Source organism: Ochotona princeps, chromosome 24, assembly GCF_030435755.1.
Source record: "Ochotona princeps isolate mOchPri1 chromosome 24, mOchPri1.hap1, whole genome shotgun sequence".
NCBI classification, from domain to species: domain Eukaryota; kingdom Metazoa; phylum Chordata; class Mammalia; order Lagomorpha; family Ochotonidae; genus Ochotona; species Ochotona princeps.
This window is the reverse complement of record NC_080855.1, coordinates 3,538,137-3,565,169: the sequence shown is the minus strand read 5'-3', so window position 1 is coordinate 3,565,169 and position 27,033 is coordinate 3,538,137. Positions and strand designations below refer to the sequence as shown.

At 57.6% G+C, this 27,033-nt stretch overlaps 2 protein-coding genes across 5 annotated transcripts; both read left to right on the top strand.

Moving 5' to 3' along the window:
• The first annotated feature begins 1,005 nt into the window (after window positions 1-1,005).
• ZDHHC4 (zinc finger DHHC-type palmitoyltransferase 4) lies at window positions 1,006-11,225 on the top strand. 3 transcript variants are annotated; one of them, XM_058680310.1, is made up of 9 exons: window positions 1,006-1,115; window positions 1,659-1,803; window positions 2,289-2,413; window positions 2,940-3,013; window positions 4,190-4,253; window positions 4,529-4,589; window positions 6,499-6,624; window positions 9,109-9,353; window positions 10,915-11,225. In XM_058680310.1, the coding sequence occupies exons 3-9, from the start codon at window positions 2,297-2,299 to the stop codon at window positions 11,182-11,184; spliced, it is 957 nt and encodes a 318-aa protein (XP_058536293.1). In that variant the 5' UTR covers window positions 1,006-1,115; window positions 1,659-1,803; window positions 2,289-2,296; the 3' UTR covers window positions 11,185-11,225. The 3 variants fall into 3 exon arrangements, with proteins under 3 accessions (XP_058536293.1, XP_058536292.1, XP_058536295.1); XM_058680309.1 differs by lacking the exon at window positions 4,190-4,253 and having other exon boundaries at window positions 4,411-4,589; XM_058680312.1 differs by lacking the exons at window positions 1,006-1,115; window positions 1,659-1,803; window positions 4,190-4,253 and having other exon boundaries at window positions 2,962-3,013; window positions 4,411-4,589.
• Window positions 11,226-12,219: 994 nt separating this feature from the next.
• INTS15 (integrator complex subunit 15) lies at window positions 12,220-25,532 on the top strand. 2 transcript variants are annotated; one of them, XM_058680304.1, is made up of 6 exons: window positions 12,220-12,693; window positions 13,068-13,232; window positions 17,539-17,704; window positions 21,213-21,743; window positions 23,254-23,293; window positions 24,869-25,532. In XM_058680304.1, the coding sequence occupies exons 1-6, from the start codon at window positions 12,502-12,504 to the stop codon at window positions 25,068-25,070; spliced, it is 1,296 nt and encodes a 431-aa protein (XP_058536287.1). In that variant the 5' UTR covers window positions 12,220-12,501; the 3' UTR covers window positions 25,071-25,532. The 2 variants fall into 2 exon arrangements, with proteins under 2 accessions (XP_058536287.1, XP_004599329.1); XM_004599272.2 differs by having other exon boundaries at window positions 13,011-13,232.
• Window positions 25,533-27,033: the final 1,501 nt, after the last annotated feature.

Below are 27,033 nucleotides of genomic sequence, written 5' to 3'. Positions count from 1 at the left end.
ACACACGCTAAATCCAAGTCAGTAATTCTAACAAAGAACTGTGAGTCAGGCAAGCTGGAGGCCAAGGGAAGCTTTGGTTTCAGAGCTTAATTCTTTCCCAGGAAGGATGAGAATACAGCATTACATACATTTTGAAATATATTGATTCACTGATTTGAAAGGCAGAGTTAGAGAGCATCATGCGCTGGGAGGCCAGAAGCCTGCTGTGCCGTCCGTCTGGACAGACAGCCAGCCCAAGGACCAGAGCCACCGGGCGCTGCGTTCCCTGACGCAGTGACCCCCCACTCTCGGGTCCCGGGGGGACAGGGGACAGCAGAGAGGGTTGCACCCGTGATCAGTCTTCCCTAGTCACAACACCTCTCCCGAGGTTTTCATTTTTCTGAATTCTGTAGCCACAGGACAAGATACAATGTATACAAGATAAGGTGTCCAGGTAGGTTAGGAATTACAAAAAAAAAAAAAAAATGTTTTTTCAAGAAGCAGTCAGTGTGTGGATCTGAGGCACTTCCCCTCAGCGGAAGGCTGCGCCTGGGTGGGGTTTTCAGAAGCGTCCAGAATAGCCCGGTCCCAGCAGGTGCAGGGACACTTGGAGCAGAGAACTGACCTACAGGGCTCCTCTCAACGCTCTGTTTGGAAGCTCTATTCACCCTAGACCTGCCAATCATGAAAAAAAAAAAAAGCGCTCCCTTTCATCCTCCTGGGAGGAGAGACAGGAGCCGGCCGGTGCCGGCTAGTTGCTTCTGAGGTGGAAGACGCGAGTCCAGCCCGGACTGGCCCCACAGCGTGTCCTGGCTGCATGCAAACTGGCTGTTTAAACTCCTCAAAGTGACCCGCCCGGGGCCTCCCCTAGCGAGGCCACAAGCCCAGCCCCGCAGGGAGGAAGCGTTTTTCCTAAGTCTCCGGGCCCTAGAGTCCCACTTTCCAGGTTCTCACACGCAACCACCGCCCGCAGCAGCTGGCGAGGAACACACAACAAGCTAGCGGCTGGCCCTGGCCTCCCGGACTATGGCCTTGAAAGTACTTCCGTCGCGCTGACGTCACGGAGCGCCGGAAGGCTCGGGGCGCGCGGAGCAGCTCCCCGCTCAAGGCGGCTGCTTGCTGCGTTAGCCTTGGCGGTAAGGGCGGCTCCGCGGTGGCCGTGTGCCACCCTGACCGGCCCCGGGGTGTCCGTCCCCCCGACCCCGGCCGTCCCTCGTGTGTGTGTGTGGGCACGGCCTTCACTTCACCGCCATTGAGGCCCGGTGCCCTTGGGGTCCCTTTAGAGCCGACTACGCCCGCCTTCCTGAATCCCTTCAAAGGCCCGGTACCGTTCCTCCCGGGCCCTGGCCTGCCATGTCCTCTCCCGGCCGGCTGAAGACCCAGCCCTGTTGCCCCCTCTGGCTGCCTGGCTTCAGGGACCCCGGGGAAGCCCGACCCCCCACCCCACAGAGGCCAGGAGGGGTCGTGCGTGTAGCCTTCTGCGTGGGTGACTCGGGGATATGGGCTTATGGGCAGCGAACAGTGGACCCAAGACTACCGGCTTGTTCCTAATTAATTGTTTCTCCCTTTGAGGCGCAGTTGGGTGGGGGGCGACCTTCACTGTTCCCCAACATCCCGCCAGCGCCTGCTCTGCTTAGGATGCAAGACTCAGTAAGCCTCGCTGTGTTGTCCACACACAGATCCGGCCTGAGGGATGGACGAGCCATGCCTACAGCAGCTTGGGGTGCCAGCTGCCGTGCCAGGCGCCTGCCCACCAGCGTGAACCTCCGAAAGACAGACGGATACCAGGGCTGGCGGCCGGAAATCACCCAACCAAGACTCATAGTAGGCCAGGGAGCGAGTGAAATGTCTTTATTCTTCAGTTGTGCGCCCACCCCCCACCCCGTGGGAATTGCTATGAATTTGTCCCTGGGGTGGTGTGTGTAGGTTGGGGTTTGGGTTCTCGCGTAGAATTCTGGCTGGAGCACCGTAGGGTCTGCTGAGGCCCAAAGCAGCCGTTTCCTGTTGGCCTACCCCTGGCCTGTGTGTTGACATGGGGGCTGGTGGGTGTCCCCAGCTTCCCAGAGGGAGGCTTCACAGGACGTGGTGCTCAATGCCGGCTCCAAACCTGCTTTGTCACTGGCAGGCAGGCAGGTCAGTCCTCCCTCACCCCCAAGGCAGCCGGACCCTAGTGTTCAGTCAGCCAACTTGACCCGAAAGGACAAAGTATAGCACTGCCAGGGAAGCCCCCCAAAAGACAGTGTGGTTCCATGGCGTGTGTCATGAGTAGTCCGCCCCAGTGGGCAGCCACTCTCGCTGTTACCTTGCAGGCCCCAGGATGGACTTCCTTGTGCTCTTCTTGTCCTATCTGGCCACGGTGCTGGCCAGTGTCATCGTGCTCTGTGTCTGCTCGAAAACCGGCCGCTTGAGAGGCCTCGTCGGGGGAGCCACGCAGGTAACCACTCCCCGGGCCAGGTGGCGTTCAAGCCTGTGGTGCCCCATCAGGGTCACCTAACAGGCCGAACAAGAAGTGTTTCATTGCGTCGGCTCCCATGTTCATTTGTGGCATATGGAGCGGGGACCCTGTCTTTGGGACTGCTTGCCATGAGGCCATGTGGGGAGAAAAGCTCTTCATTCCGCCGCGTGGCTCCTCGCCTCCTGGTTCCAGGCCTGTCACTGGGCCTGGGCGTAGCCATTGCCTTTGTTTCTGCTCACCTCCCCATCAGCCCACTCTGGGGATCCCAGAAATGGACAGAATGGAGGAGTTGGCATCGCAGGAGGGCGGTAGAAGACGTGCACTTCTTGGCTGTCCCTGCCTTGGTCACCTCTCTGCCCTTACTAGGGGACATGGTGGTCACTGCCGGCTGTGCTCGGGATGGCTGATTTGTTGGGGAATGGTGATGGGGGCGGCGTGGGGGCAGGCTGGGCCAGGGTGGGGCAGGGGTGGTGATGTGAGTTGAGTCCCCCCGCGTTTGTTTCAGAGGGTTTCCCGTTTTATCCCAGAATGCCTTCAGAGATCCGTGCGAAGCCTGTTTCACTACCTCTTCCACACGAGGTATTTATATTTTAGACTTTAAGTAAGACTTTTTTTTTTAAAGAAATGGATGAAGTGTTTTTTTGGGATGTGCAGAAGTAAAAACCATATTGTGAGGCTGGGGGAGGGGGCTTCCGAGGCCGAGGCTGCCAGCCCACCGTCCCGTGGGAGCACATGGCCGACCCTGCAGCCTTCTCTTTTTTGTCTGTGCTGACTCTTTTTTTTTATTATTGGAAAGCCGGATATACAGAGAGGAGGAGAGACAGAGAGGAAGATCTTCCATCCGATGTTTCACTCCCCAAGTGAGCCGCAACGGGCCGGTACACGCCGATCCGATGGCGGGACCAGGAACCTTTTCCGGGTCTCCCATGCGGGTGCAGTGTCCTAAAACTTTGGGCCGTCCTCGACTGCTTTCCCAGGCCACAAGCAGGGAGCTGGATGGGAAGTGGAGCTGCCGGGATTAGAACCGGCGCCCATATGGGATCCCGGGGCTTTCAAGGCGAGGACTTTAGCCACTAGGCCACGCTGCCGGGCCCTGTGCTGACTCTTTAAAAAGAGAATTATTTATTTGAAAGGCAGACTTAGAGAGAGAGAGAGATGTTCCACTGGCTCACTCCTCAAGTGGCTGCAATAGCTAGAGCTGGGCCAGTGTGAATCCAGGAGCCACAGCTGGGTCTCCCACATGAGTGAGGGGGCCCAAGGACTCGCACCGCCCTCCACTGCTTTCCCAAACACATCAGCTGGAAGCTGGATTGGAGGTGGAGCATCCAGGACTCAAACCAGCACCCATAAGGGACGCCAGCATTGCAAGTACTGGTTTAACCCTCTGTGCCAAAGTGTTGACTGCCTCAGGAGGCTTTCTGTGGTTTCCAGGGTGGTGAGGAGAAGGTTCTGGAAGGTCCTGTGTCTTGGGTTCCAAGCCCCAGCTCAGACTGAGCTGTGGTCCTCTCAGTGGTTTGTCTGTTCGTGACCACAGGTGATGATGGTCTTGGATGAAGCTGCAGCTCTGGGTGTTTAAACCTTCATTCATTTGACAGCTGGAGCTCTCTGCCAGGTCACACACACCGCCCTCCTTCCCCAAGTGCGTGTTACAGGTGGGAGTGGGCCTGGGTGAAGCTGGGGCCAGGACCTCAGGCCAGGTGTCTCCTGTGTGTGGCAGGGACCCAGCGGCATTAGTTGTCACTTGCTGCCTTCCAGAGAGCTGGCATCAGAAGCAGAGTGGGGACTTGAACTCAATACGGGATGCGGGCGTCCCAGTCAGGTCCTTGGCTCTGGGTTTTGGCGTATCTTCTGGGTGTTCTGTTTGCCTCCTTTACTTCTTCCCGATTTGTCAAGCCCGGAGGACGTGGTCCTGAGCGCTGTACTGCTTCTGCCCGGAGCAGCGCTTGTGAACAGGCTGTGTGCCTGCTTCCTTCCAGAAACCACAGCTTCCTCATGCTGCACCTGGCACTGCAAGGCATGGTTTACTCGGAGTACACCTGGGAAGTGGTTGCTTACTGTCTGGAGCTGGAGTTCTCCTTGTTTTACCTTCTGCAGCCCTACCTGCTGCTGGCTGTCAGCCTGGTGTTCTTTGCCGTGACCTGTGTAAGCAATCCTGGTAAGTGGGTCAGCCCTGCTGGCTGCCCAGCCGCCTTGCTGATGGCAGTGCTGTGTACTAGAAGGGCCCCCCCCTTTAATAAGAAATTGGTACATAGGCTTCTATTACCTGTTAGGTGGAGATTTTATGTGTAAATGTGTTAGCAATGATAGTCCTTTTTCCAGGGAATTAAATAGTGTGATGTTTAGATTGAAAAAGATTTATTTATTTATTTATTTATTTTAAAGATTTATGTATTTTTATTACAAAGTCAGATATACCGAGAGGAGGAGAGACAGAGAGGAAGATCTTCCGTCCAATGATTCACTCCCCAAGTGAGCTGCAACACCCGGTGCTGCGCCAATCCAAAGCTGGGACCAGGAACCTCTTCCGGGTCTCCCACGCGGGTGCAGCGTCCCAAAGCATTGGGCCGTCTTCAACTGCTTTCCCAGGCCACAAGCAGGGAGCTGGATGGGAAGTGGAGCTGCCAGGATTAGAACTGGCACCCATATGGGATCCCGGGGCACGTTCAAGGCAAAGACTTTAGCTGCTAGGCCACGCTGCCGGGCCCGAAGAAGATTTATTTATTTATCATTTGAAAGAGCTACCGAGAGAGAAATTTCATGTGCTGGTTCACTCCGTAAATGGCCACAGTGGCCAGGATTGGGGCTGGAGCTGGGCCAGCAGGAGCCAGGATCCTGGAGCTTCTTCCCACATGTTTGCAGGGAGCCGAGGGCTTGGGCCATCCTCTGCTGCTTTTCCCAGGTGCATTAGGGACCTGGTGGAAGTGGAGCAGCTGGGATGTGATCCGCTTCCCATGTGGGATGCTGCCACTTTAGTAGGTGGCTCTACTTGCTTCTCCACAGTGCCGGCCCGTATTCGTTCTTATGACATGCATTCAAGTTAAAGTTCGTGTTCTGTCTCTTACTGGTAAACTTGATCTTTTCCAAAATAGAATCTCTGTGTCACTACTAATGTTTTCTGCTCTTGAGTGTCATGTCAGCTGTTTTTATTGTTAGACTCTGTTTTCTTTTTTTCTCCTCTTTCTTTTTCTTTTTCCTTTTCTCTTCTGCCAGAGCTCCTGTTTGCTGACTCACTCCCCAGGAGCATGCGCTGACGGGGCTAGGCTGCAGCCCAAACCCAGCCATGCCCAGCTGGAATGCAGTCCGGGACTGCTAGATGGCTGTCAGGGCTAAAGCTGCTTCAGCCTTCGCCTGCTGCTCCAGGGTCTGTGTGCGTGAGAAGCTGAGATCTCGGCAGGCTGGCGCCATCTCCACTGCCACCCCTGGGTGTGCTCCTGTGCCCTGTGCCCTGCACTCTGGGCAGGCCGGCGCCATCTCCACTGCCACCCTGGGCCTGCCCCTGCGCTCCGTGCCCTGTGCTCTGGGCAGGCTGGCGGCGTCTCCACTGCCACTCCTGGGCCTGTCCCTGCGCCCCGTGCCCTGTGCTCTGGGTAGGCTGGCGCCATCTCCACTGCCACCCCAGGGCCTGCCCTTGCGCCCTGTGCCCACACTGTCTTGGTGTGTGTGCTTTTAACCCTTGCTGTCTTGGAAGTACCCAGAACCCAGCAAGTGGTGAAGGAAGCAAATGGGGGTGTCTCCAGATCATGAGATATTGAGTTATTCTGCAGCCGCAATAATGTTCTTTTTAATTCTATAACATGAGTGAGAGGAGCACATCCTAGTGTCAGGAAAAGGCAGATCTGTGTTATTGCCAGTGGTGTGCAGGGTGGAGGGCACCGGGCAGGGCAGGAGAGTGGCTGCCACTGGGTTTTGGGGGGAGGTGAGGAGGGCTGATTTGTGAGTTAGGTCCACTCAGAACGAGTGGCAGTGCCAACTGCGGCAGTCTCGGCCGTGTCATAGCAGGTCAGGTTTGTGAACAGCTAGTCCGCCACGTGGCTTGGAACGATGTTTGTTCTCGCCTTTTGCAGGCATCGTAACAAAAGCCAATGAACTGTCACTGCTTCAAGTCTACGACTTCGATGAGGCGGTGTTCCCCAAGGACGCCAGGTGCTCAGCTTGCGACGTGAGGAAGCCAGCCCGCTCGAAGCACTGCCGTGAGTGGGGACTGGGTGTGGTGCTGCTGAGCCCCCATGCGTCCTCCGGGCCTGCTCTGCCCTCTCGGGTCAGCTCTTCTGTCGCTGTGGAGCAGGCCGCCCCGGCCCTGGCCGTGAGAGCCGTCCTGTGTGCAGGACACTGTGCTGACCTGTCCCAGCTCCCTCACCATGCCTGAGTCCTGGCCTAGCCCAGTGCTCCTCTCGGAAATGCAGGGTGAGCCACACCTGCTGTGCTCAGCGACTTCAGAGCCATGTGAGCAAAGTAGAAGGAAGAATTGGTCAGGTTTTTGTTTTAGATTTATTTTTATTGGAAAGACAGTTTTTTTGTTTGTTTGTTTTTTTAAAGATTTTTTTTTTTATTTTTATTACAAAATCAGATATATAGAGAGGAGGACAGACAGAGAGGAAGATCTTCCGTCCGATGATTCACTCCCCAAGTGAGCCGCAGTGGGCCGGTGCGCGCCGATCCAAAGCTGGGAACCTGGAACCTCTTCCGGGTCTCCCACGTAGGTGCAGGGTCCCAATGCATTGGGCCGTCCTCGACTGCTTTCCCAGGCCACAAGCAGGGAGCTGGATGGGAAGTAGAGCTGCCGGGATTAGAACCGGCGCCCATATGGGATCCAGGCGCGTTCAGGGCGAGGACTTTAGCCGCTAGGCCACGCTGCCGGGCCCTGTTTTGTTTTTTTAACAGAGAAGGCTCATTTCCCAAATTGCCACAATGGCTAGAGCTGAGCTAGTCCAAAGCCATGAGAAAGCAGCCTCTTGCAAGGGCTACCACATGGGTGTGCAGAGTCCCAAGAACTTGAACCATCAGCTGGATGGGATGGGAAGTTGAGCAGCTGGGACACAAACTGGCATCCATATGGAATCCCAGCGCTTGCAAGTAAAGGAATAGCATGTTGAGCCTCAGTGCCAGCCCCCAGTCGACAAGTGATTTTAAAAATATTTGTTTATTTATTTTTTTAAAGATTTATTTATTTTTATTGGAAAGTCAGATATATGTAGAGAGGAGGAGAGACAGAGAGGAAGATCTTCTGTCTGATGACTCACTCCCCAAGTTACTGCAACGGCCAGAGCTGCACTGATCTGAAGCCAGGAGCCAGGAGCTCTTCCAGGTCTCCCTGTGGGTGCAGGGTCCCAAGGCTTTGGGCCATCCTCAACTGCTTTCCCAGGCCACAAGCAGGGAGCTGGATGGGAAGTACAGCAGCCGGGACACAAACTGGTATCCATATGGAATCCCGGTGTGTTCACGGCGAGGATTTTAGCTACTAGGCCACGCCGCCGGGCCCAAGATTTGTTTGTTTATATATTTGAAAGGCAGTGTGGCACCAAGAAAAAGAAAGAAAGAGATCTGTGAGCCAATTCACTTGCCAAGTGGCCTTTGTGCCAGGCCAGAGCCTGGAGCCAGGGGCTTCATCTTGGTCGGCCAGGAGTGTGGCACTGATTTCCAGGTGTAGTGCCAGGAAGCTTGGCTGAGAAGCTGAGCAACTGGAAGAGTCACTCTGAGATCCGGGTCTTGAGCAGTGGCATGGCGCTCTGCACCCCAACTGCAGCCCCCAGGAGTGAGCACCCCTGACCGCCTCATCGGTGCAAAAGGCTGTGCCCGAGACGTCTCTGCGCTCGCTCAGACCAGCTCGGGGAAATGTCACCAATGTGGAACCCTTCAGTCCCATTGGGAATGCCTGACTGCTAGTGGAGGGCACGGAATTTGTGGGTGGCAGGGAAGGTGGGACCACATGGCTGAGCTGTGCGCAGACATTCCTCCAAGTGTTCCCATAGCCCAGGGGAGCACCAGGAATGCCTTGCCTTCCCTGGCTCACCTGGGCTGGCCTCAGTGCCCCCTCAGCCTCGGATGGCTCCACCTGCCATTGAAGCGAGCTGAACAGCTGTGTGCGAGCTCGGGGAGTGCTCCCTTGCCTGTGTCACCGCACTGCAGCCCACGCTGAGCCACGAGTGGTGCCATGTAAGTTGGAGAACAACTCTACATAGGGCCGGTGCTGTGACACTGCAGGTTAAACCATCGCTTGCCATGCCAGCGTCCTGTATGAGCGCCAGTTCAAGTCCCAGCTATTCCCCTTGCAGTCCAGCTCCCTGTTTAACCTTCCCTATCCAGTGCAGCTGGTGTGCCTGGAAAAAGCAGCAGAGTGTGGTCCAAGTGCCTCCGCCCCTGCAGCCACATGAGCGAGCTGGAAGAAGCTTCTGGCTCCTGGCTTCAGCTCTGATGTTTGCAGAGGAGTGAACCAACAAATAGAAGATTGCTTTTTTGCTCTTGTAATTCTACTTTCAATGAAATAAATGGATCTTGGAATAAAATGTAGACTTAAAATCAAAACCCAGGGATGCATTCGTCACTGTGACTGGGTTCCTCCCCGACTTGACTTGAGGCCACACTTGCAATGCTGCACACCCGTGTGTGGGTCCTACCCATCTCTCACCCGCCTGTGCCCCCGGGCCGACCCCGCGCATGCCCCTCTTCCCCTGCAGGCGTGTGTAACTGGTGCGTGCACCGCTTCGACCACCACTGTGTGTGGGTGAACAACTGCATCGGGGCCTGGAACACCCGCTACTTCCTCATCTACCTCTCGGCGCTGACGACCTCGGCCGCCACCATGGCAGCCGTGAGCAGCGCCTTTCTCATCCACCTGGCGGCGGCCTCGGACCTCTACCAGGAATCCTACGTAGACGACCTGGGCCACTGGCGGACTGTGGACGTGGTCTTTCTTACTCAGGTGACAGTGCTGTGCTGTGGTGTCTGAGGCCACGTCTCAGCAGTGGGAAAAGGAGGTTGATCAGTAGAAACCCGAAGCTGTTCCTTGGTGGAAAACTCTTGTCATCCCATGTCGTTCAGTTCGCCTGCAGCAATTTCAGCCTGTCCACAGAGTTGGGGAGTTATCCCCACCACCTCATTACCTAATTCCAGAATATTCTATTGCTCCTCCTGTCTTCCCCTAGGCCCTGGCAACCACTTAGCTCTCCTTTATAGAGATTTTATTTATGTGAAAGACGCGCGCGTGCGCACACACGCACACACGCACACACGGAGGGGGATGAGAGCGAGCTCTTCATCCACCGGTTCCCTCAGTAGCCCAGCCTGGAGCCTAAAGCTCACTCTGGATCTCTCCTGGGTGGCAGGGACCCAGGTACTTAGTCTTCCTGGACACTCAGGAGCAGGAAGGCGGAGCTGGGGCTCTGACCTGGGGACTCTGGCATGGGATGTGGGTGTTCAAACCACACCTTGGTTTCCATACCTGGTACTCACCTACTTCTGACTTGGTGAACTTGCTTTTTATAGATACTTTGTATAAACAGAATTATACAGAGCAGTACCCTTTGGCTGGGCTGCTTGAGGCTTATCTGTATTGCTGTGGAGTTGTGGAGTTGTGGCTTTCCCAGACCACGAGCAGGGGCTGGATGGGGAGTGGGACAATGGGACATGGTGTGGGACCCATATGAGATCTGGGCATGTCTGAGGTGAAGATTCAGCCACTAGGCTATCCTGCTTGGCCGTGGATTTTTGTTTTGATGCACAAACTAAGGTCAGTATTTGCTTGGCAGATGGCTTCCTGGCACAGCACCATCCCCTGAATAGCCTTGCCCTCCTGCAGACCCTAGTGTTGTTGCTGGACTGGGGCCAGCACTGTGGGGTAGTGTGTTAATCCTCTGCCTGGGACGCTGTCAGCCCATATCTGCTCCAGTTGAAGTCCCGGCTGCTCCACTTCCATTCCGGCTTCCTGCTAATGCACCTGGGAGGGGAGCAGAGCAGAGCCTGTCCCAGAGCCTGGGTCCCTGCACCCATGCGGGAGAACCAGATGGAACCCCGTGCTTTGGCCCAGCTCCAGCCTCTGTCTCTCATTTTCTCTAATTCTGCCTTTCAAATACAAATAAGCAGATCTTGGAGCTGAAATATCTCAGTTGGGAGAGCGTTAGACTGAAAAATAGGCAGATCTTTAAAAAATACTTATACGAAAGGCTTCTAGTTCCCTCTGCAAATGGCCACAATGGCTGAGGCTGTCCTGGTGCAAGCCAGGAGCCCGGAGCTGTTTCTGGGGCTCCCACGTGGGTGCAGGGGCCCAGGCCCATTAGCAGGGAGCTGGATTGGAAGAGGAGCTAGCATTCTGAGAGGGAACCCAGGTGTTGCACGCAGTGGCCCAGTTTGCCGTGCCTTGGCCCCGCTGGGACTGCTGTCCGTGGGTCTGGGTTAGAAGCAGGTGGGCCAGCTGGAGACAGGGCTGGGTGTGAGTGGGCAGAAGCAGGGCTGGGCCTGATGCGCTTCCTCCTCTCTGCCCCCAGTACCTGTTCCTGACGTTTCCCAGGGTCGTGCTCCTGCTGGGCTTCCTCACCGTGCTGAGCCTCCTCCTGGGCGGCTACCTGTGCTTCACCGTGTACCTGGCCGTCACCAACCAGACCGCGCGGGAGTGGTACCGGCAGGACTCTGCCCAAGGCCGACGCTGTCCCCTGGTGGCCGGGCGAGCGCGCAGCGGCCACTCCCGCGGGCTGAGGGCCAACCTGCGCGAGATCTTCCTCCCCGTGGTCCCTTGCTGCGAGGGGAAGAAGGAATAAGGGCGGACAGAGCGCGGCTGCCTTTCCAAGAGAGTGTGCACAGGGCACATAAATGTCTTTCTTTTTGCGGTTGCCGGTTTTCCGAGCCTGGTGTGTTTGGGTTTCTGCTGTGTGTGTAAATGGCCTGTCTGCACATTCGGACGGGAAGACAGGCGCTGTGAGGGGGTCGCCCTCGCTGGGCCCTGCTGGAGCTCGGACCTCTGAAATCTTGGTTTCAGGGAATCCAGAGGTGACACTGAGACCGTGGGCTGCTGGACATGTGGGGCCTTACGGCCGTGCGCCCTGATGGACAGGAGGCCCTGCAGGACTCGGTGTTGCACGCCAGGGCGTCTTCATGGCAGCCACGTCAGGGCGCCTCAGCCTGCCCTCTTCCCGGGCAGCTTCAGCCTGAGCTCCTGGCCTGCCCCACGCTCTGCAAGCCTTCCCTGCCCAAGCCAGCCTATCGGCTCCGTGTAGACGGAAAGAGTGCTGGACAAGGGCTCCCCGCAGGCTGTTTCATGCCTGCAACAGCAGCAGCCGGACCAGGCCAGTGCCTAGAGCCCGCAGAGGGGAGTGCAAGCCAGGGGACCCGCGCGGGTGCCAGGCGCCGTGGATCAGAAGCAGAGCAGGGTAGACACGACAGACGGTCGTGCCAAGTGGCATGTTAAGGTTGTGCCAACCCTGGTGCTGAGGGGTGTTCAGGGTGGGAGAGGCTGCAGGTAAGGTGGACCTTGCAGGCTAGCAGAATAACCCCAGCCTGGGAGGAGCCAGTGTCCTGAGATGCCAGGTATGCACAGAGGACGCAGGGGCGCCAGGGAATCCCAAACTGCCGGTTTCCAGGCTTTAAGGAGGAGTGGGGTCTGGGGGCGGGGCCCGCGGTGGGGGGGCAGGGCTTGCGGTGGGAGGGGCGGGGCCTGTGGTGGGCAGGGGCAGGACCTGCGGCGGGCGGGGCGGGCAGAGGCGTGGCCTGCAGCCGGCGGGGCGGGGCTGGCCCTCGCCGGCCGCCAGGGGGTGCTCGGCCCGGGCGCGCGTCAGGCCCCGCGTCCCGCGTTTGGGCCCTGCGGGCCGCCGTCGCCGCCCCGGCCTTCCGCCGCCGTTCGGCTGCGCGACTCCCGCACTCGGGGCGGTGCCGCCCTCGCACCCGCTCGCCACCGGCCCCGGCCCTCCGTCCGTGCCCTGTGCGCCTGCTGGCCGGCGGCGGAGGCCATGGCGCCCTGAGCGGCCCGGCAGCCGGCAGCGGGGGCGCAGACCCGGGGTCGGGCGCAGGCCCGAGGCGCGCCTCTTTGTCTCCGCGGGCGGCGGCGCGTCCCCGGCTGCCCCGCGGAAGTGGGGCGCACCATGAGCGACATCCGGCACTCGTTGCTGCGGCGCGACGCGCTGAGCGCCGCCAAGGAGGTGCTGTACCACCTGGACATCTACTTCAGCAGCCAGCTGCAGAACGCGCCGCTGCCCATCGTGGACAAGGGCCCCGTGGAGCTGCTGGAGGAGTTCGTGTTCCAGGTGCCCAAGGAGCGCGGCGCGCAGCCCAAGGTGCGGCAGGGACCCCAGCACCCCCACGCCCCGGGCAGGCAGCTGCCGGCTTCCCCGGGCTGCTCGGCCCAGGCCTGCCGGGTGGCCGACAGGGGACAGTTCCCCGAGACCGGCACTGGCGTGGGGCTGCCCCCGCCCTGGGCGGCCGGGACAGTCTTGCGCCTTGGGGAGGCAGAGGGATGTTGTGTCCGATCGGCCGCTGTCGGGATGAAATGCTGGTTTTATTTGTTTATTTTTTGATTTCTTTCTTTTTCTTTCTTTTCTTTTTTCTTTTCTTTTCTTTTCTTTTCTTTTTTTTCTTTTTTTTTTTTTTGCAGAGGCTGAATTCGTTGCAGGAGTTACAGCTCCTTGAAATCATGTGCAATTATTTCCAGGAGCAAACCAAGGACTCGGTGCGGCAGATCCTCTTCTCCTCCCTGTTCAGTCCTCAGGGGAACAAAGCCGACGACGGCCGCATGAGCCTGCTGGGGAAGCTGGTCTCCATGGCCGTGGCCGTGTGCCGGATCCCCGTGCTGGAGTGCGCTGCCTCCTGGCTCCAGGTGCTCAGGGCTGGTGGGAGTGGGCTGAGGACCCACCCACCTGTCTGCCTGGGGGTTCCTCTGAGGGTCCCACTCCCCTATCTGGGGTTTCCACTGAGGGTCCTCCTACCTGTCTGCCTGGGGGTTCCACTCTGGACCCTCCTACCTGTCTGGAGATTCCATTGGGGCCCACCCACCTGTCTGCCTGGGGGTTCCACTGAGGGCCCACCCACCTGTGGGGGTTCCATTGGGGCCCACCCACCTGTCTCGGCCTGGTTACTCTCCAGTGTGGGGGTGTAGACCCCAGTCCCCAGTTCCACTGAGGGCCCACCCACCTGTCTGCCTGGGGGTTCCATTGGGGCCCACCCACCTGTCTCGGCCTGGTTACTCTCCAGTGTGGGGGTGTAGACCCCAGTCTCCAGTTCCTACACGTCAGGGGTGCACACAGTGCTTAGTGTTGATGACACTTTTTCCTTCATGCCTTTAAAAACTTGACGTATATTAAATGCACAGCTGACTGGGAGAAGGGGAGACAGAGATCTTCCATCTACTGCTTCACTCCCCCGATGACCCAGTCAGCCAGGAGCCAGGAGAGCCATCCTGGTCTCCTCCAGGGTTGGCAGGGGCCCAGGCGCTTGCAGCAACTTGTGCTGCCATCCCTGGAGCATTGGCAGGAAGCCGGATTGGAAGCAGGGTAGCTGGGATTGAAGCCCACACTCTGCTACGGGATGCTGGCTTCACAGGTGGTGGGTTTACCTGCTGTGCCACTGTGCTGGCCCCTGGAATTTTTAAGATTTATTTCTTTTTATTGCAAAGTCAGATCTGCAGAGGAGGAGAGACAGAGGAAGAGCTTCCCTCCTATGATTCACTCCCTAAGTGACTGCAACAGCCAAGTGCTGTGCCAATCCGAAGTCAGGAGCCAGGAACTTCTTCCAGGTCTCCCACACGGTTGCAGGGCCCCAAGGTCCTGGGCTGTCCTCGACTGCTTTCCCAGGCCACAAGCAGGGAGCTCGATGGGAAGCAGGGCTGTCAGGCTTAGAACTGGCACCCATGTGGAATCCTGGTGCATTCGAGGCGAGGCCTTTAGCCGCCAGGACACTGTGCTGACCCCCTTAAATTTTCTTTTTTAAGAAGAAGCAAAAGACTTACCTTCAGATCAAGTTAATTTTTTTATCTTAGGTAAACATAGTAAGGTGGGATATTGAAAACACTTTGCATGCAGTCCCGGAGTTTATTGATCTGAACGGCGTAGCCACAGGGGTGAGGAATGGAGCGGAGGGGAGGGCGTCCATCTTTTGTCTCCTCTTGCTCCCCAGGTGTCTGCCCAGCCAGGGCTGGCCCAGGCTGAAGCCAGGAGCCAGCAGCGCCAGCCTCCACCTGCCGCCTCCCCAGGTGTGCATTAGTGAGAAAGCTGTGGTGGAAGCCAGGGTGGGACGCACGCCAAGGATGGGGCATCCCAGGCAGCAGTGTGGCCTGAAGTGCCACAGCAGCCCCCGAGAGATAGGCCTGCTTGTCGTCAGATGAGCATTTTCTGTCCAGTTGGATCATTCCGCTCTCGAGTCGAGTTAGGCCTGCATCGTACAGTTGGCAGCTCCTAAGGGACACAGGCAAAGGAAAACTGGTTTAGTGTAGGTGATATTTGAGTAAATTGGCTTTGTCGTGCTTTCTGTGCTACCCAAAGTCTCTGAAAAGCCACTCGTCCCCCTGTGCGATTCTCCAACAAAATCTTTGATTAAATTGATCATCACCCAGGCCAAAGGGATTTTCTGTGGTTTCATAAGGTTGCTTCATCCCAGAGACCCACAATCTCATGATTTAAATTTAGTTTCGTTTATCTGAGAGACGCACAGAGACGGGTTATCTGTGGGGTCACTTGCTGGGTGCCTGCAGTGGCTGGGGTGGGGCTAAGCTGAACCTAGAGCTGAGAATTTGGTCTGGGCCCCCACGAGTGGCAGGGCCCTCCCTCCCTCCCTCATCGCCTGCAGCCTCCCAAGGTGCCCACTAGCAGGAAGCCAGAATAGGGGACAGAGCCAGGGTTAAAACCTAGGCACTCTTCTCTCACATTTATTTTACTAATTTGAAAGAGTTACGAAGGGGATGGTTAGAGAGATCTGCTGGTTCACCCTCCCCACCCCACCCCACCCCCAGTAACCACAATGGCCAGAGCTGGGTCACACCAAAGCTAGGAAGCAGGAGTGTTTTCAGGTCCATACATGGGTGCAGGGAAGTATATGGGTCATCTTCTGCTTTCCCAGGTGCAATAGCAGGAAGCCAGATTGGAAGTGAAACAGCCGGGACTCAAACCAGCGCTCATACGGGATGCTAGTGCCACAGGCGGCATTTTTACTTTCCTTGCCACAGTGCTAGTCACAGACCCGTTTTTAAGGGATTCGGGAGTCCCGTCTCATCTGATGTGTTGCCACGCTGCCAAGCACCCATGCCTCAAAGTCCTTTTACTCCTATTTAGTTAAATGTTTTCCTATCTTGTTTTTAAAATATATCTAGCAGGGCCCAATGTGGTAGCCTAGTGCCTCAAGTCCTTGCCTTGTACGCACCAGGATCCCATATGACCGCCAGTTCTAATCCCTGCAGCCCGCTTCTCATCCAGCTCCCTGCTTTGTGGCCTGGTAGAACAGTCGAGGATGGCTCCAAGCCTTGGGACCCTGCACCCATGTGGGAGACCTGGAAGAGGCTCCGGGCTCCTGACTTTGGATTGGTTAAGCTGCAGCCATTGCGGCCACTTGCAGAGTGAATTAGTGAAGGGAAGATCTTCCTCTCTCTTCTCCTCACAATATATCTGACTTTTCAATAAAAATAAAATAAATCTTTCTTAAAGACTTAAGATTTATTTTATTTTTATTGAAAAGTCAGATATACAGAGAGGAGGAGAGACAGAGAGGAAGATCTTCTATCTGATGATTCACTCCCCAAGCGGCCGCAAGAGCGGGTGCTGCCTCTTTCCAGGTCTCCCACACGGGTGCAGGGTCCTAAGGCTTTGGGCCGTCCTCAGCTGCTTTCCCAGGCCACAAGCAGGGAGCTGGATGGGAAGTGGGCTACAGGGATTAGAACCGGTGCCCATATGGTATCCTGGCGCATTCAAGGCGAGGACTTTAGCCTCCAGGCCACGCCGCCGGGCCCAAAAATAAAATAAGTAAATATATATATATATATATATATCGTAGAGTGTGACTGTTGGCAGTGCCCAGGAGAAAGGTCCATGGGATGGGTATCTTCATGCCCACGATCTGTTCCTGGGGCTGTATTCACCCTTGGGGTGGTCTTTTTGCCCTGACACCCTGCAACACTGGGGTTCACGTCTCCCTACTCATCCTCGGGTGTTTCCGGGTGCTGGCATGGAGGTTTGCCGTGGGAGAGGGCCTGGGTTGTTTGGATTGCAGTTTGCCATCCTGGGGCAGGTTTCAGTCTGCCTGAGTAACCTGGCCCGCCACTGCCTCGACATGGCACCCCAAACTGCCTCCTCACCGTGGCACCCCACAGGCCACGGTACCCCAAGCTGCTGTTGGCTGGCTGGAGCTGTGGCTGACAATCGAGTGGGAAGGGAAAAGGCAGGGGCTCCTGGGGCCTTTGGATCAGACAGGGCCGAAGGACCCAGCCAAGGAGAATGGGGTTGTAAGAGGGATTACAGAATCATGCCCTAAACATTTACTACTAGGCTAGGTCACACACACTTGGTTACATTTTTTTTGCAAAATGGTGGCAGTTAGTAATTTTTATTTTTTAATCTGTGGAATCCTAGCCTGAAATCCTATTAGGTTTTCAAAGTCCTTATTTTCTCAGAGTTAATTTCTTCTGTGTGAACTAAACAGGGGTTCGGCAGACGTCTTGGTTATTTATTTTTTGGGCTGATTTGTTTTAAAGGGAAGCATTAGAGAGGTGTCTTTCCTCCATTGGTGTGTTCCTGACGGCTGTGATGGACAGGCTGGTCTGGGCTGGGCCAAAGGCAGGAGCTTCTTCGAGGTTTCTCCCATGGGTGGCAGGACCCCAAGTCCTTGGGCTGTCTTGCGCTGCTTTTCCCAGGTGTGTTATCAGGGAACTGGGTTAGAAGCGGAGCGGCCGGGGCTGCCAGTCTCACAGATGGCAGCTTGACCCCTGTCTGACCAGACCAGCTGCCATGCACATTTCACGCTGGGTGAGGTAGTGAGTGCCATTGGCCACTTGGCGCTGTAGTGTGAGAGCAGCCTAGGTCGGGGGCAGATGCAGGAGTCGCAGTGAAACTGCCTTTACCGGGAAGGGTGGCGGGGTGGCTTTGGTCTGTGGGTTTCGGGTGGCCCTCCTGTGGTAGCCTGTACCTCCCATGTCTTCGCAGCGGACCCCCGTGGTGTACTGTGTGCGGCTGGCCAAGGTCCTGGTGGACGACTACTGCTGCCTGGTGCCGGGCTCCGTGCAGACGCTGAGGCAGATAATCAGCGCCAGCCCCCGCTTCTGCTGCCAGTTCATAACCTCCGTCACCGCGCTGTATGACCTGTCCTCAGGTAACGTCTTCCTAAGGGAGGCTCGGCCTGTTGGAGAGGGAGAGAAAGACCTGCCGTCTAGTGGTTCACTCCCCGCATGGCTGCAGTGACCAGGGTGGGGAAGCCAGGAATTCCCTCGGGGTCTCCCACGTGGATGCTGGGGACCCAAGCATTTGGGCTCTCTTCTGCTTTCCCTGGGGTGTTGGCCTCTCAGGCAGTGGGATAATGTGCTGTGCCACCATGCTGTCTCCTGGGTAAACTGTTTAGTATGTTGCCCTCAAAGAAGCTCCAGTTAATTGTCAGTCTTAGGGGGAGGGAAACTGACAGATCTCCCCTCTGTTGGTTCACTTCCAGGTGCCCACTGTGTTGGCTAGTCTAGGGTTCAATATGGGAAGCTCAGGCGAGTCTCCTGCAAGGGTGGCGGGGTCAGCCACCTGACTGGTCACTGCCTCTCCAAGGACGCTGACGTGAAGGCCTAGAGCTGGGTGACCGGCCCTGGCCCCGTGCCGTGGGGAGTGGCTGTCCTAACCTGTGTGCTGACTGCTGGCCCCACCGCGTGCCCTGGCCCTGAGCCTTTGTTGCCTGCTGAACACTCGGGTGAAATGTCTAGTGAATACACTGGCCTTTTTGTCACCAAAATGTGTGTGTCGGTCCCAGGCTGAGAAAACTGTGGTTCGCCTGGATCCTGCAGCTTGCTGCGGGGCTGTTCTCACAGTGTCCCCACCCTCCTGGTCAGGTGGCCGAGGGGACACAGGCCGGGTCTGCCATCTGCCGCGGCCTCCCCAGAGCCCCTGACCTGCCTTTTTTTTGTTGTTCTTCCTTGGTTTTTATTTTTGTGGTTTTTTTTTTTTTAATTGATTGACTTGCCTTTTCATTCAGGCGAGTTGTGGGCACAGTACCACATACACACGGCTCAGCCCTGCGTTATCCACGCTCCTCTTGCCACACACGCAGTGGTCCACACACATGGGAGAACTGTCTGATGGGTCGGCAGGCCCTGATCGGGAAGCCAGGAGGCAGGCGCTTTGCCCGGACCTCCCCTACACGTGGCAGCAGCCACTCTCTGCTCCTTGCTAGGAGTGTCGGCAGGGAGCTGGCTTGGAAGTGCAGCAGTGGGGACTTGACCCGGCACTCCGACCCACAGCGTAACCAGCTGCTGCACAGCACCGTCCCCATCTCTGGTCTTGCTGGGTCTAGACCAGCTCCCGGTGTATCTGGAAGGGCGCCCCTCAGGCTGCATTGCCCCGTGGCTTCCTTAGAATAGGCACACAGGTGCCAGCGTGGCTGTTAGAGACATCGGTGAGTCATCCCCAGCAGGAAAAGGTGCGGTGGAAGTGGTATTCGTCCCTCGTCGCTGTTTAGGCTCAGAGCCCTCTGGGCAGACTCACAGTAGCACAGAGTGGGCTGTGGTGGCTGTAGCAGGCCTGGGGCGAGGGGCTGGGACCCCCACCTGCTGCAGGCACTGCCCCCTTGCTGAAGTGACAGGGAACTACAATGGACAAGCATGCCGTCCAGTGCACTGTGTGCTGGTGTGTGTGTCCACGTGTGGTCTCCATGGCCCTGTGGCTCCCAGCTGGACCTGTGGGCAGCATTTGCCATGTGGGCTGTACAGCAGCGCACTGCCCCTGGCCTTGCTGCCCGAGAGCCAGCACATGGTCGTTCTCCCCCGAGGCTCACCAGGGCGGCCTTCCATGACGTTTCCCACTCAGTTCAGCCTGTGTTGGTCTCCACCAGCCCCACATGATGCTGTGGTCTTTCCCCTGCGGGTGGACTTAGCTCTCTGGAGAAAGTGCACTGCCTTATGGGACCACCGTGCGCGTCCTCTGAGCGCAGTTTGCCACAGGAGACGGCCTGAGATGCATGAGCCTGTGGAGCACAGAGGGCCGTGGCATGGCGAGTGGCGCTGAGGCCCTGAGTCCTGTCAGGCTACCGTCATGTGCCTGGGCTCTCATGGCCTCAGGACCTCGGGAAGGGAGTCCCTGGCGCAGCCTCCCAGGTCCCTGGGGAAGGGGCTCAGGCCGTCCACAGTGCCCTTGCAGGTGGGCAGGCACACGCTGCTGTCCGCCCTCGGACACGCCTCAGCATGCACCTGGCGGCTCCAGAGGGCGGGTTGTGAGTCTCATGGTGACCAGAAACAGCTCAGGGAGCCACAGGCTGGGGTTACCACGTGACGGTCACTGAGCACAGCCCCTGTGAGCGCACAGCAGCAGGCGGGGGCAGTGCTGGCACCATGCGCAGGGATGACCTCGGCAAGGAAGACCAGTTCCTGGAGTGGTCTGATGGAAGACACCTGCTGACCCAGCCCGCCAGCCTGGGAGGGGCTCCATCTTTTTTTTTTTAAGATTTATTTATATTTATTGGAAAGGCAGATATTTAGAGAGGAGGAGAGACTAAGAGGAAGGTCTTCCGTCTGAGGGTTCACTCCCCAAGCGGCCGCAACGGCTGGAGCTGAGCCAATCCAAAGCCAGGAGCTCTTCTGGATCTCTCACACGGGTGCAGGGTCCCAAGTCCTTGGGCCGTCCTCAACTGCTTTCCCAGGCCACAAGCAGGGAGCTGGATGGGAAGTGGAGCCGCCAAGATTAGAACTGGCGCCCATATGGGATCCTGGTGCGTTTAAGGCGAGGACTTTAACTGCTGTGCTATCATGCCAGGCCCGTGGGGGCTCCCTCATTCTTAGGGTTGCCCTGGGCAGGGGCACCCAGTCCCAGAGAGCAGGTTGGGGACACAAGTTTGAGCCTGTGGCCAGCCTCAGGACCTGCTTGATGATGCCTCCAGGGGCCGCGCCACCTGGTGGTGATGGGCTGGGTTGTACAGTCGGTGCTGCCAGGTGCTTGCTTTTTTTCTTTTCTTGTTTTTTAGTTAGTTTTTTTGTTTGTTTTTTTTAAGATTTACTTACTTTGATTGGAAAAGTAGATTGATAGAAAGATCTTCTATCTACTGGTGCACTCTGCAAGTGGCTACAATGGCCAGAGCTCAGTTGATCCAAAGCCAGGAGCCAGGAGCTTCTTCCAGGTCTGCTACGTGCAGGGACCATGTGCAGGGTCCCAAGGCTTTGAGCCATGCTCGACTGCTTTCCCAGGCAACAAGCAAGGAGCTGGTTTTCTCCCCAAATGGCCTTGATGGCCAGAACTGGGCCAGTCTTAAGCCACAAGCCAGGAGCTTCTTCCAGGTCTCCCATGTGGGTGCAGGGTCCCAAGGACTTGAGCGATTCTCTAGTGCTTGAACTGGCACCCATGTGGAATGCCATCCCCCCCCCCCGAAAGCAGAGGCTTAGCTCACTGTGCCACAGGCCCAACCCCTACTGTGTTCTTTTGATGAAACCCAGGAGGTCACTCGGTGTCATTCTCCTGAGCTTCCTTGTACTTTGGGAGTTAGAGATGGGCGTGTTTGGGGAGGAAGTGAGTTGGTCTGTGCCCAGAGCAGACATCTGCATTTGTTCAGCATCACAGTGGCCAGGCCACAGACTGGCAGCTCAGAGAGGTCAGGCCCATGTCGGGGGAGCCTCTCTCATGGCACCCCTTCTCTGCAGATGACCTCATCCCACCTTTGGACTTGCTGGAAACGATTGTCAGCTGGATCTTCGAGGACCCGCGCTTGATTCTCATCACCTTCCTGAATACTCCGATTGCAGCCAATCTGCCCATAGGATTCCTGGAGCTCACCCCGCTCATCGGCCTGATCCGCTGGTGTGTGAAGGCACCACTGGCCTACAAGAGGAAGAAGCAGCCTGCCCTGGCCAATGGCCACGTGGGCACCAGCAAGGCCACCAAGGACTCGGGCACAGGCGCCGAGAAGGACTCACACCTGCTGTACTCGAAGCTGCACCTCAGCGTCCTGCAGGTCCTCGTGGCGCTGCAGCTGCACCTGACCGAGAAGAACCTCTACGGCCGCCTGGGGCTCATCCTGTTTGACCACATGGTCCCGTTGGTGGAGGACATCAACAGGCTGGCCGATGAACTGAACCCCCTCCACGCTGCCCAGGAGATCGAGCTCTCGCTGGACCGGCTGGCCCAGGCCCTGCAGGTGGCCATGGCCTCGGGGGCTCTGCTCTGCACCAGAGGTGAGTGGCTGCCCGGGCCAGGCCTTGTCCCCTGCCCCTCCACCTTCTTCCATCAGGCACATGTCACGGCTGCTCTGGCCCAGCTTTTGCACCCTGGGCACGGGGGTGAGGCACGAGTCGGCTTCGTCTTGTCTGAGTGCTGTTCTGAGTTCTTTACACTGAGGTGTCGGTGCAGATTGGTGTGACTTCAAACTTTTAAGAGATTTATTTTCGTTTGAAAGGCAGACTCACAGAGGAAACGAGACCGAGAGAAAAATCGCCCACCTGCTGGTTCGTTCCCAAAATGGCTGCAACAGCCAGAGCTGAGCCAGTCTGCAGCCGGGAGTCAGGAGCCTCTTCCAGATCTCCTGTGAGAGTGCCCAGGCTGCCTTCCCAGGCCTTAAGCAGGGAACAGGCAGGGTACAAGCAAGCACCCACATGGGATGCCCGCACTAGCAGGTGGAGATTTGGCCAGGTGAGCCATCATGCCAACCCCTAAACATTTTGAAGTTTTTGACTGTTATATAATTGTTTGAGAGACAGAATTCCTTTCTGCTGGTTTGCTCCCCAAATGCCTGCAACACATGGCCCTTGGCTGGGCTGTACCCAGGGGCCAGGAGCTCAGGGCAGGCCTCTGAAGTGGCCTGCAGGAACCCTGTCCGTCGCTTAATTCCCACCTGCCAGGATCCACACTACGTGGTGGCAGGACCAGGGACTTGCACCACCCCCTGCTGCCTGCCGGGGCAGGGCATGCATTGGCAGGGAGCTGGAGTAGAAGAGGAGCAGGGACTTGAACCCAGGGCCTCTCGTAAGGGATGGGCATCCCAGGAGTTACCTGAACGACTGCACCAACGCCTCTCCTCTCTAAGTGGGTTTTTTTTTTTTTTTTTGCTTTTTTAATGATTTGTTTGTTTGTTTGTTTGAAAGACAGAGTGACAGAGAGATCTTCTGTGTGCTGGTTTACTCCCCAAATTCTTGCAGCAGGTGGGGTTAGGCCAGGCTGAAGCTGGGGGTCTCACTCCATCCAGGTTTCCCATGTGGGTGTCAGGGAAGTGCTTGGGCCACCATCTGCTCACGTGTGTCAGCAGGAAGCTGGATCGGAAGCAGAGGTGTGGGTGCCCCAAGCAGTGGCTCAGTCCCCATGTTGACACACGTGTGAGTCCATGCAGCTGCTTCCCAGTCAGGGCCCACGTTCCCATTGTCCAAGTGTTGCCTGGTTCCCCGTGGATATTCCTCAGCCGACCAGTGGGTGCCAATGACGTGCAGTTTTGCTGTTCTCGCAGGGTGGCGGCCGTGGCCCTGGGAGTGCCTCAGGGGTCCGGCTCAGTGGGACCCCTGCCTCGGACACTTTCCCAGGAGGCATGGCCACCCCTTCCCTGGACGACAGCTTCTGCTTTGGTCAAGTAGAACAGCCGTTTCCTCCTGGGCACTGGGAGAGCAGAGGGGTGGGCGCCCCCTGCACAGGCCTGGGGGAGTGTGGGAGGGCGGTAGCCTTGACTTCCTCTGACTGCCCACGTCTGCTTGCTTCCAGATGACCTACGGACCCTGTGCTCCAGGCTACCCCATAACAAGTAAGTGCCTGTTGGCACGCTGGCCTGTGGGACCTCCAGCTGTGCGTTGGTGCTGAGGTGGGGAGGGAAAGCAGGGCCAGCCCTCGGGAGGGGTGTGACGTGGGCTGAGGAGCGTAGCCGGGCGCACCCAGGGGTCGCCAGCCCACCAAGTGGATGGTGTGCTTCCTTTAGCCCTGCCTGCTATGTGACAGGACAGTGGGAGGCACCGCCCTGCAGGCTGTCTGGGACGGTGTGTGCGCAGAACAGGCCTCACACACTTGCATCCCCGCGGCAGCACAGCCTGCCACTGCCACCTTCCCTCGGCACAGGCTGCGCCGTGGGAAGACATAGGATTCCCCACGGAAGCACGGGGGCACGTGGCCTTGGGTCGGGCTGACGGAGGTCAACACTCAGCTCCTCCCCCTCTCTTTTCTCCAGCTGCTCATAGGTCACACCTGCAGGTGCACTGTCCACAGGGTGGCCCTTGTTGGGGGCCTCCCACCCCATGGGGGTCCTCGAAGGACCTTCTCAGTCTGAGCAGCACGCACCCCTGCACCTGTAGTGACCTCTGTGGAACTGTCCCTTGCTGCCCACAGCATTGCTGCATGTGTCTGATGTGGTCGTGGCCTTAGCCATGGTCCCTCATTTGCTATGTGCACTGCTGGGCTTGGCGGGCTGTGAGCCCTCCTTACATGCACGAGGAGCCAGGCATGCCACAGTGGGTGGTATTGGCTCCCAGCCTTCAGAGCGCCCCATGCACCAGAAGCCTCTGGAATTGCCTCCTCCCTGGCAGGCTGTGCAGTTCAGAGGCATCCTCATCTTTGACAGTATCCTTCCCCAGAGTCTCACAGATAGAAGGGCCATGACAGTGTCAGAACCACCACCATGGCTGTGTTCCCCAGACACCCCTGTGCCAGGTGTGGCTGGAGGGCAGCATGTAGGACTGAGCCTCTACTGCAGGGCCGCCAGGGACCTGGCAGGCTGGTCTGTGGTTGGAGACGGGCATGCGGGCGAGGCCCTGGAGAGGGCTGAGCACAACTGATCACACGGGAAGGAGTCTGTCAGAGTGGGGGGCTCCAGAAGAAAAGCTGAGAGTGATGGGGTAGGGGTCACAGAGACCCCAAGAAGGGCATAGGCCGCAGGAAGCTAGACTGGGAGCCAGCACCCAGACCAGCAAAAGGGAGTTGGGGGCATCATCCCTGGTGAATGGCTGCTGGGGCTGAGGAGGGCTGTGAGCACGGGGTCTGCGGTGCCCCCATAGGTCAGTCGGGGAAGGGGGAGGCTTATGCTTGGGATCTGAGCAGAGGCAGCCAGAAGCTGCCCTGCCCTGGGCTACGGAGCTGAATGGAACCTGCTGGTCCCTCCCTGGTCTATGGTCACCTCTGCCCAGGGAGAAATTCTGGCAGAGCAGGTCATCTCAGCTCGTCCCCTGCATCCTGCCTGGGAACCCGCATGTCGGGGCCTTCCAGGGCCTCTCCTGGCCTGAGGTTATGAGGGGCCAGGCGGGCAGGTGGAAGGAGCTGGCCCCGGCCCCCAGGGTCTGTTGTGCAGATGGCTGGCCCAGCCAGTGGGGCTAACCTTTCTCCTTGTTCGCAGCCTGCTCCAGCTGGTCATCTCGGGTCCAGTGCAGCAGTCACCACACACGGCGCTGCCCCCTGGCTTCTACCCTCACATCCACACGCCCCCGTTGGGCTATGGGGCCGTGCCTGCCCATCCTGCTGCTCACCCTGGCCTTCCCTCGCACCCCGGGCACACCTTCATCTCAGGCATGACATTTCCCTTCAGGCCCATCCGCTAGGCAGCCTCCGAAAGCCGCCAAGCGGCCACGTGCCTTCTGTGCCTGGGTCGGAGGATGCTTCCGGAGAAAAGGGGGGTCCAAGCCCACAGAAGAGGACCTGGGGGAGGCAGCCAGGTGCACACCTCGCTGGCGGTGCCGCCCTGCACACAGGCTCCTCTTGCTGGTGGCATCCAGAAAGGCTGGCGGAAGGAGCGCACAGCCCAGGGCACCGAGGGTCTGATCAGCCAGCTCCGACACGCCGTGAGGATTACTGACGTGGGAGACCGCTTCTGTCATGACTGTGGCATAGCCCTGCCAAGAACTCGGGCGCCACCAGCAGCTCCGTGAGCTGAGAGCTGGAGCAGCGACTGCAACCTCGCACGCAGCCCAGGCGCCGCTCAGGGATGCCTGCCGGGACAGCCCGGATTGGAAGTCACTAAATGTTCCTTTCATATGTTCCAATAAATTGTTTTCTAAACTGTTTCATAGACTCCAGGGGATGACTACATCTTGAGTGCGAGCTTGGAGCTTTTCCCTGGTGTCGATCAGGGAAGGAGATGGGCTCCTCGCTGCCCATGCACTTCACATCTGCAGACCTTGGGAGTGCACTGTGTGAAGATGGCTGCCTAGGGGATGGGAGGAGCAGTGCCCGGCTTGGGGCTGCCCTGGCCTGCAGTGAGCAGTGGGATCTGGTGGCAGTCGCCAGCAGGCTGGACCCTGGGGGCTGGAGGTAGAGGGGGTTGCTGCGGCATTTTCTCCCCTCATGCTGTGTCTCCTGGGATGGGCTAAGTTGGTCATGTGTCAGATCAGGAGCTGGGGACAGGTGCCATCCCTTCCCCTGAACCTGCACGCGGCTGTGCACAGGGCACAGCGTGGGTACAGGGTGAGCCCACGGAGAGTGTGCATGGCCGTGCTTTGTCCCAAACCTGCAGGTGGCCGCATGTGCCAGGCATTTGCTAAGAAGTTAACATAGCATCAGCAGACACATGGGTGAGTGTTGAGCGGTTTAAACACCCCCATGTGACCATCACAGTAGGTGGGTTCAGTACTGGACTGGCTCCCGACTCCAGCTTCCAGCTCACCGTGGGAGTCGATGGTGTTGCCTCAAGTCCTTGGTTCCTAACTCCTCCATGGGAGACCCAAACTGATGATGCTTCCGCCTGGCCCAGGTCCAGCAGGCTGGCAGCTAATCAGCAGATGGGATCTTTCTGCCTCTCCAATTATTTTTTAAAAAATTTGTGTCTGAGAAACTGTCTCTGATGTGTAAGGCCAATGGCATCTACACAGAAAGTATCAACAAATGCAGGTTCATCTGGACAGTGCAGTCCATGCCTGGGCAAAAAACGGGGGTGGAAGATGCATGCTCCATGCAGCCAAGGAACAGAGCTGAAGGGCTGGGAGCCTTGGTAACGTTCACAGCATCTTCCCTGGGCCACACAGAATTAATGACTTCAAAATCCGTGTCAGGGTGTATTGCAGTAAGCCATGGCCGGCAGCATCCCCTTGGGTGCTGGTTCCAGTCCCTGCAGCTCCACCTGCCATCCAGCTCCCTGCTCATCCATGTGGCAAAGCAGAATGGAGTCCCAGGCTCCTGGTTTTGGTTGTCTGGCCCAGCCATGGCCATCGTGAACATCTGGGGAGCAAACCAGCAGATGGAAGAGCTCTCTCTTCCCGGCCCCTTCTCCTTCCCCTCTGTGACATTGACCTTTTAAAGACTTACTTTTTATTCCTATTTGAAGAGCAGAATTATGCAGATAAGGTGAGACACACAGAGATCTTTCATCTGCTGGTTCACTACCCAAAGGGCCAAAATGGACCAAGGTGAGCACTGGTTCATATCCTGATGGCCCCACTTCCCATCCAGCTCCCTGCTTGTGGCCTGGGAAAGCAGTGGAGGACGGCCCAAAGCCTTGGGATCCTGCACCCGTGTGGGAGACCCAGAAGTTCCTGGCTCTTGGCTTTGGACTGGCTCAGCTCTGGCCGT

Excerpts from the sequence above, each read along its gene's own strand:
- ZDHHC4 (XM_058680309.1), top strand. The coding sequence starts at position 2,297 with ATGGACTTCCTTGTGCTCTTCTTGTCCTATCTGGCCACGGTGCTGGCC. Across the intron at positions 2,414-2,939 it reads TCGTCGGGGGAGCCACGCAG|AGGGTTTCCCGTTTTATCCC; the intron begins GTAACCACTCCC and ends CGTTTGTTTCAG. Across the intron at positions 3,014-4,410 it reads CACTACCTCTTCCACACGAG|AAACCACAGCTTCCTCATGC; the intron begins GTATTTATATTT and ends GCTTCCTTCCAG.
- INTS15 (XM_004599272.2), top strand. The coding sequence starts at position 12,502 with ATGAGCGACATCCGGCACTCGTTGCTGCGGCGCGACGCGCTGAGCGCC. Across the intron at positions 12,694-13,010 it reads AGCGCGGCGCGCAGCCCAAG|AGGCTGAATTCGTTGCAGGA; the intron begins GTGCGGCAGGGA and ends TTTTTTTTGCAG. Across the intron at positions 23,294-24,868 it reads TCCAGGCTACCCCATAACAA|CCTGCTCCAGCTGGTCATCT; the intron begins GTAAGTGCCTGT and ends CCTTGTTCGCAG.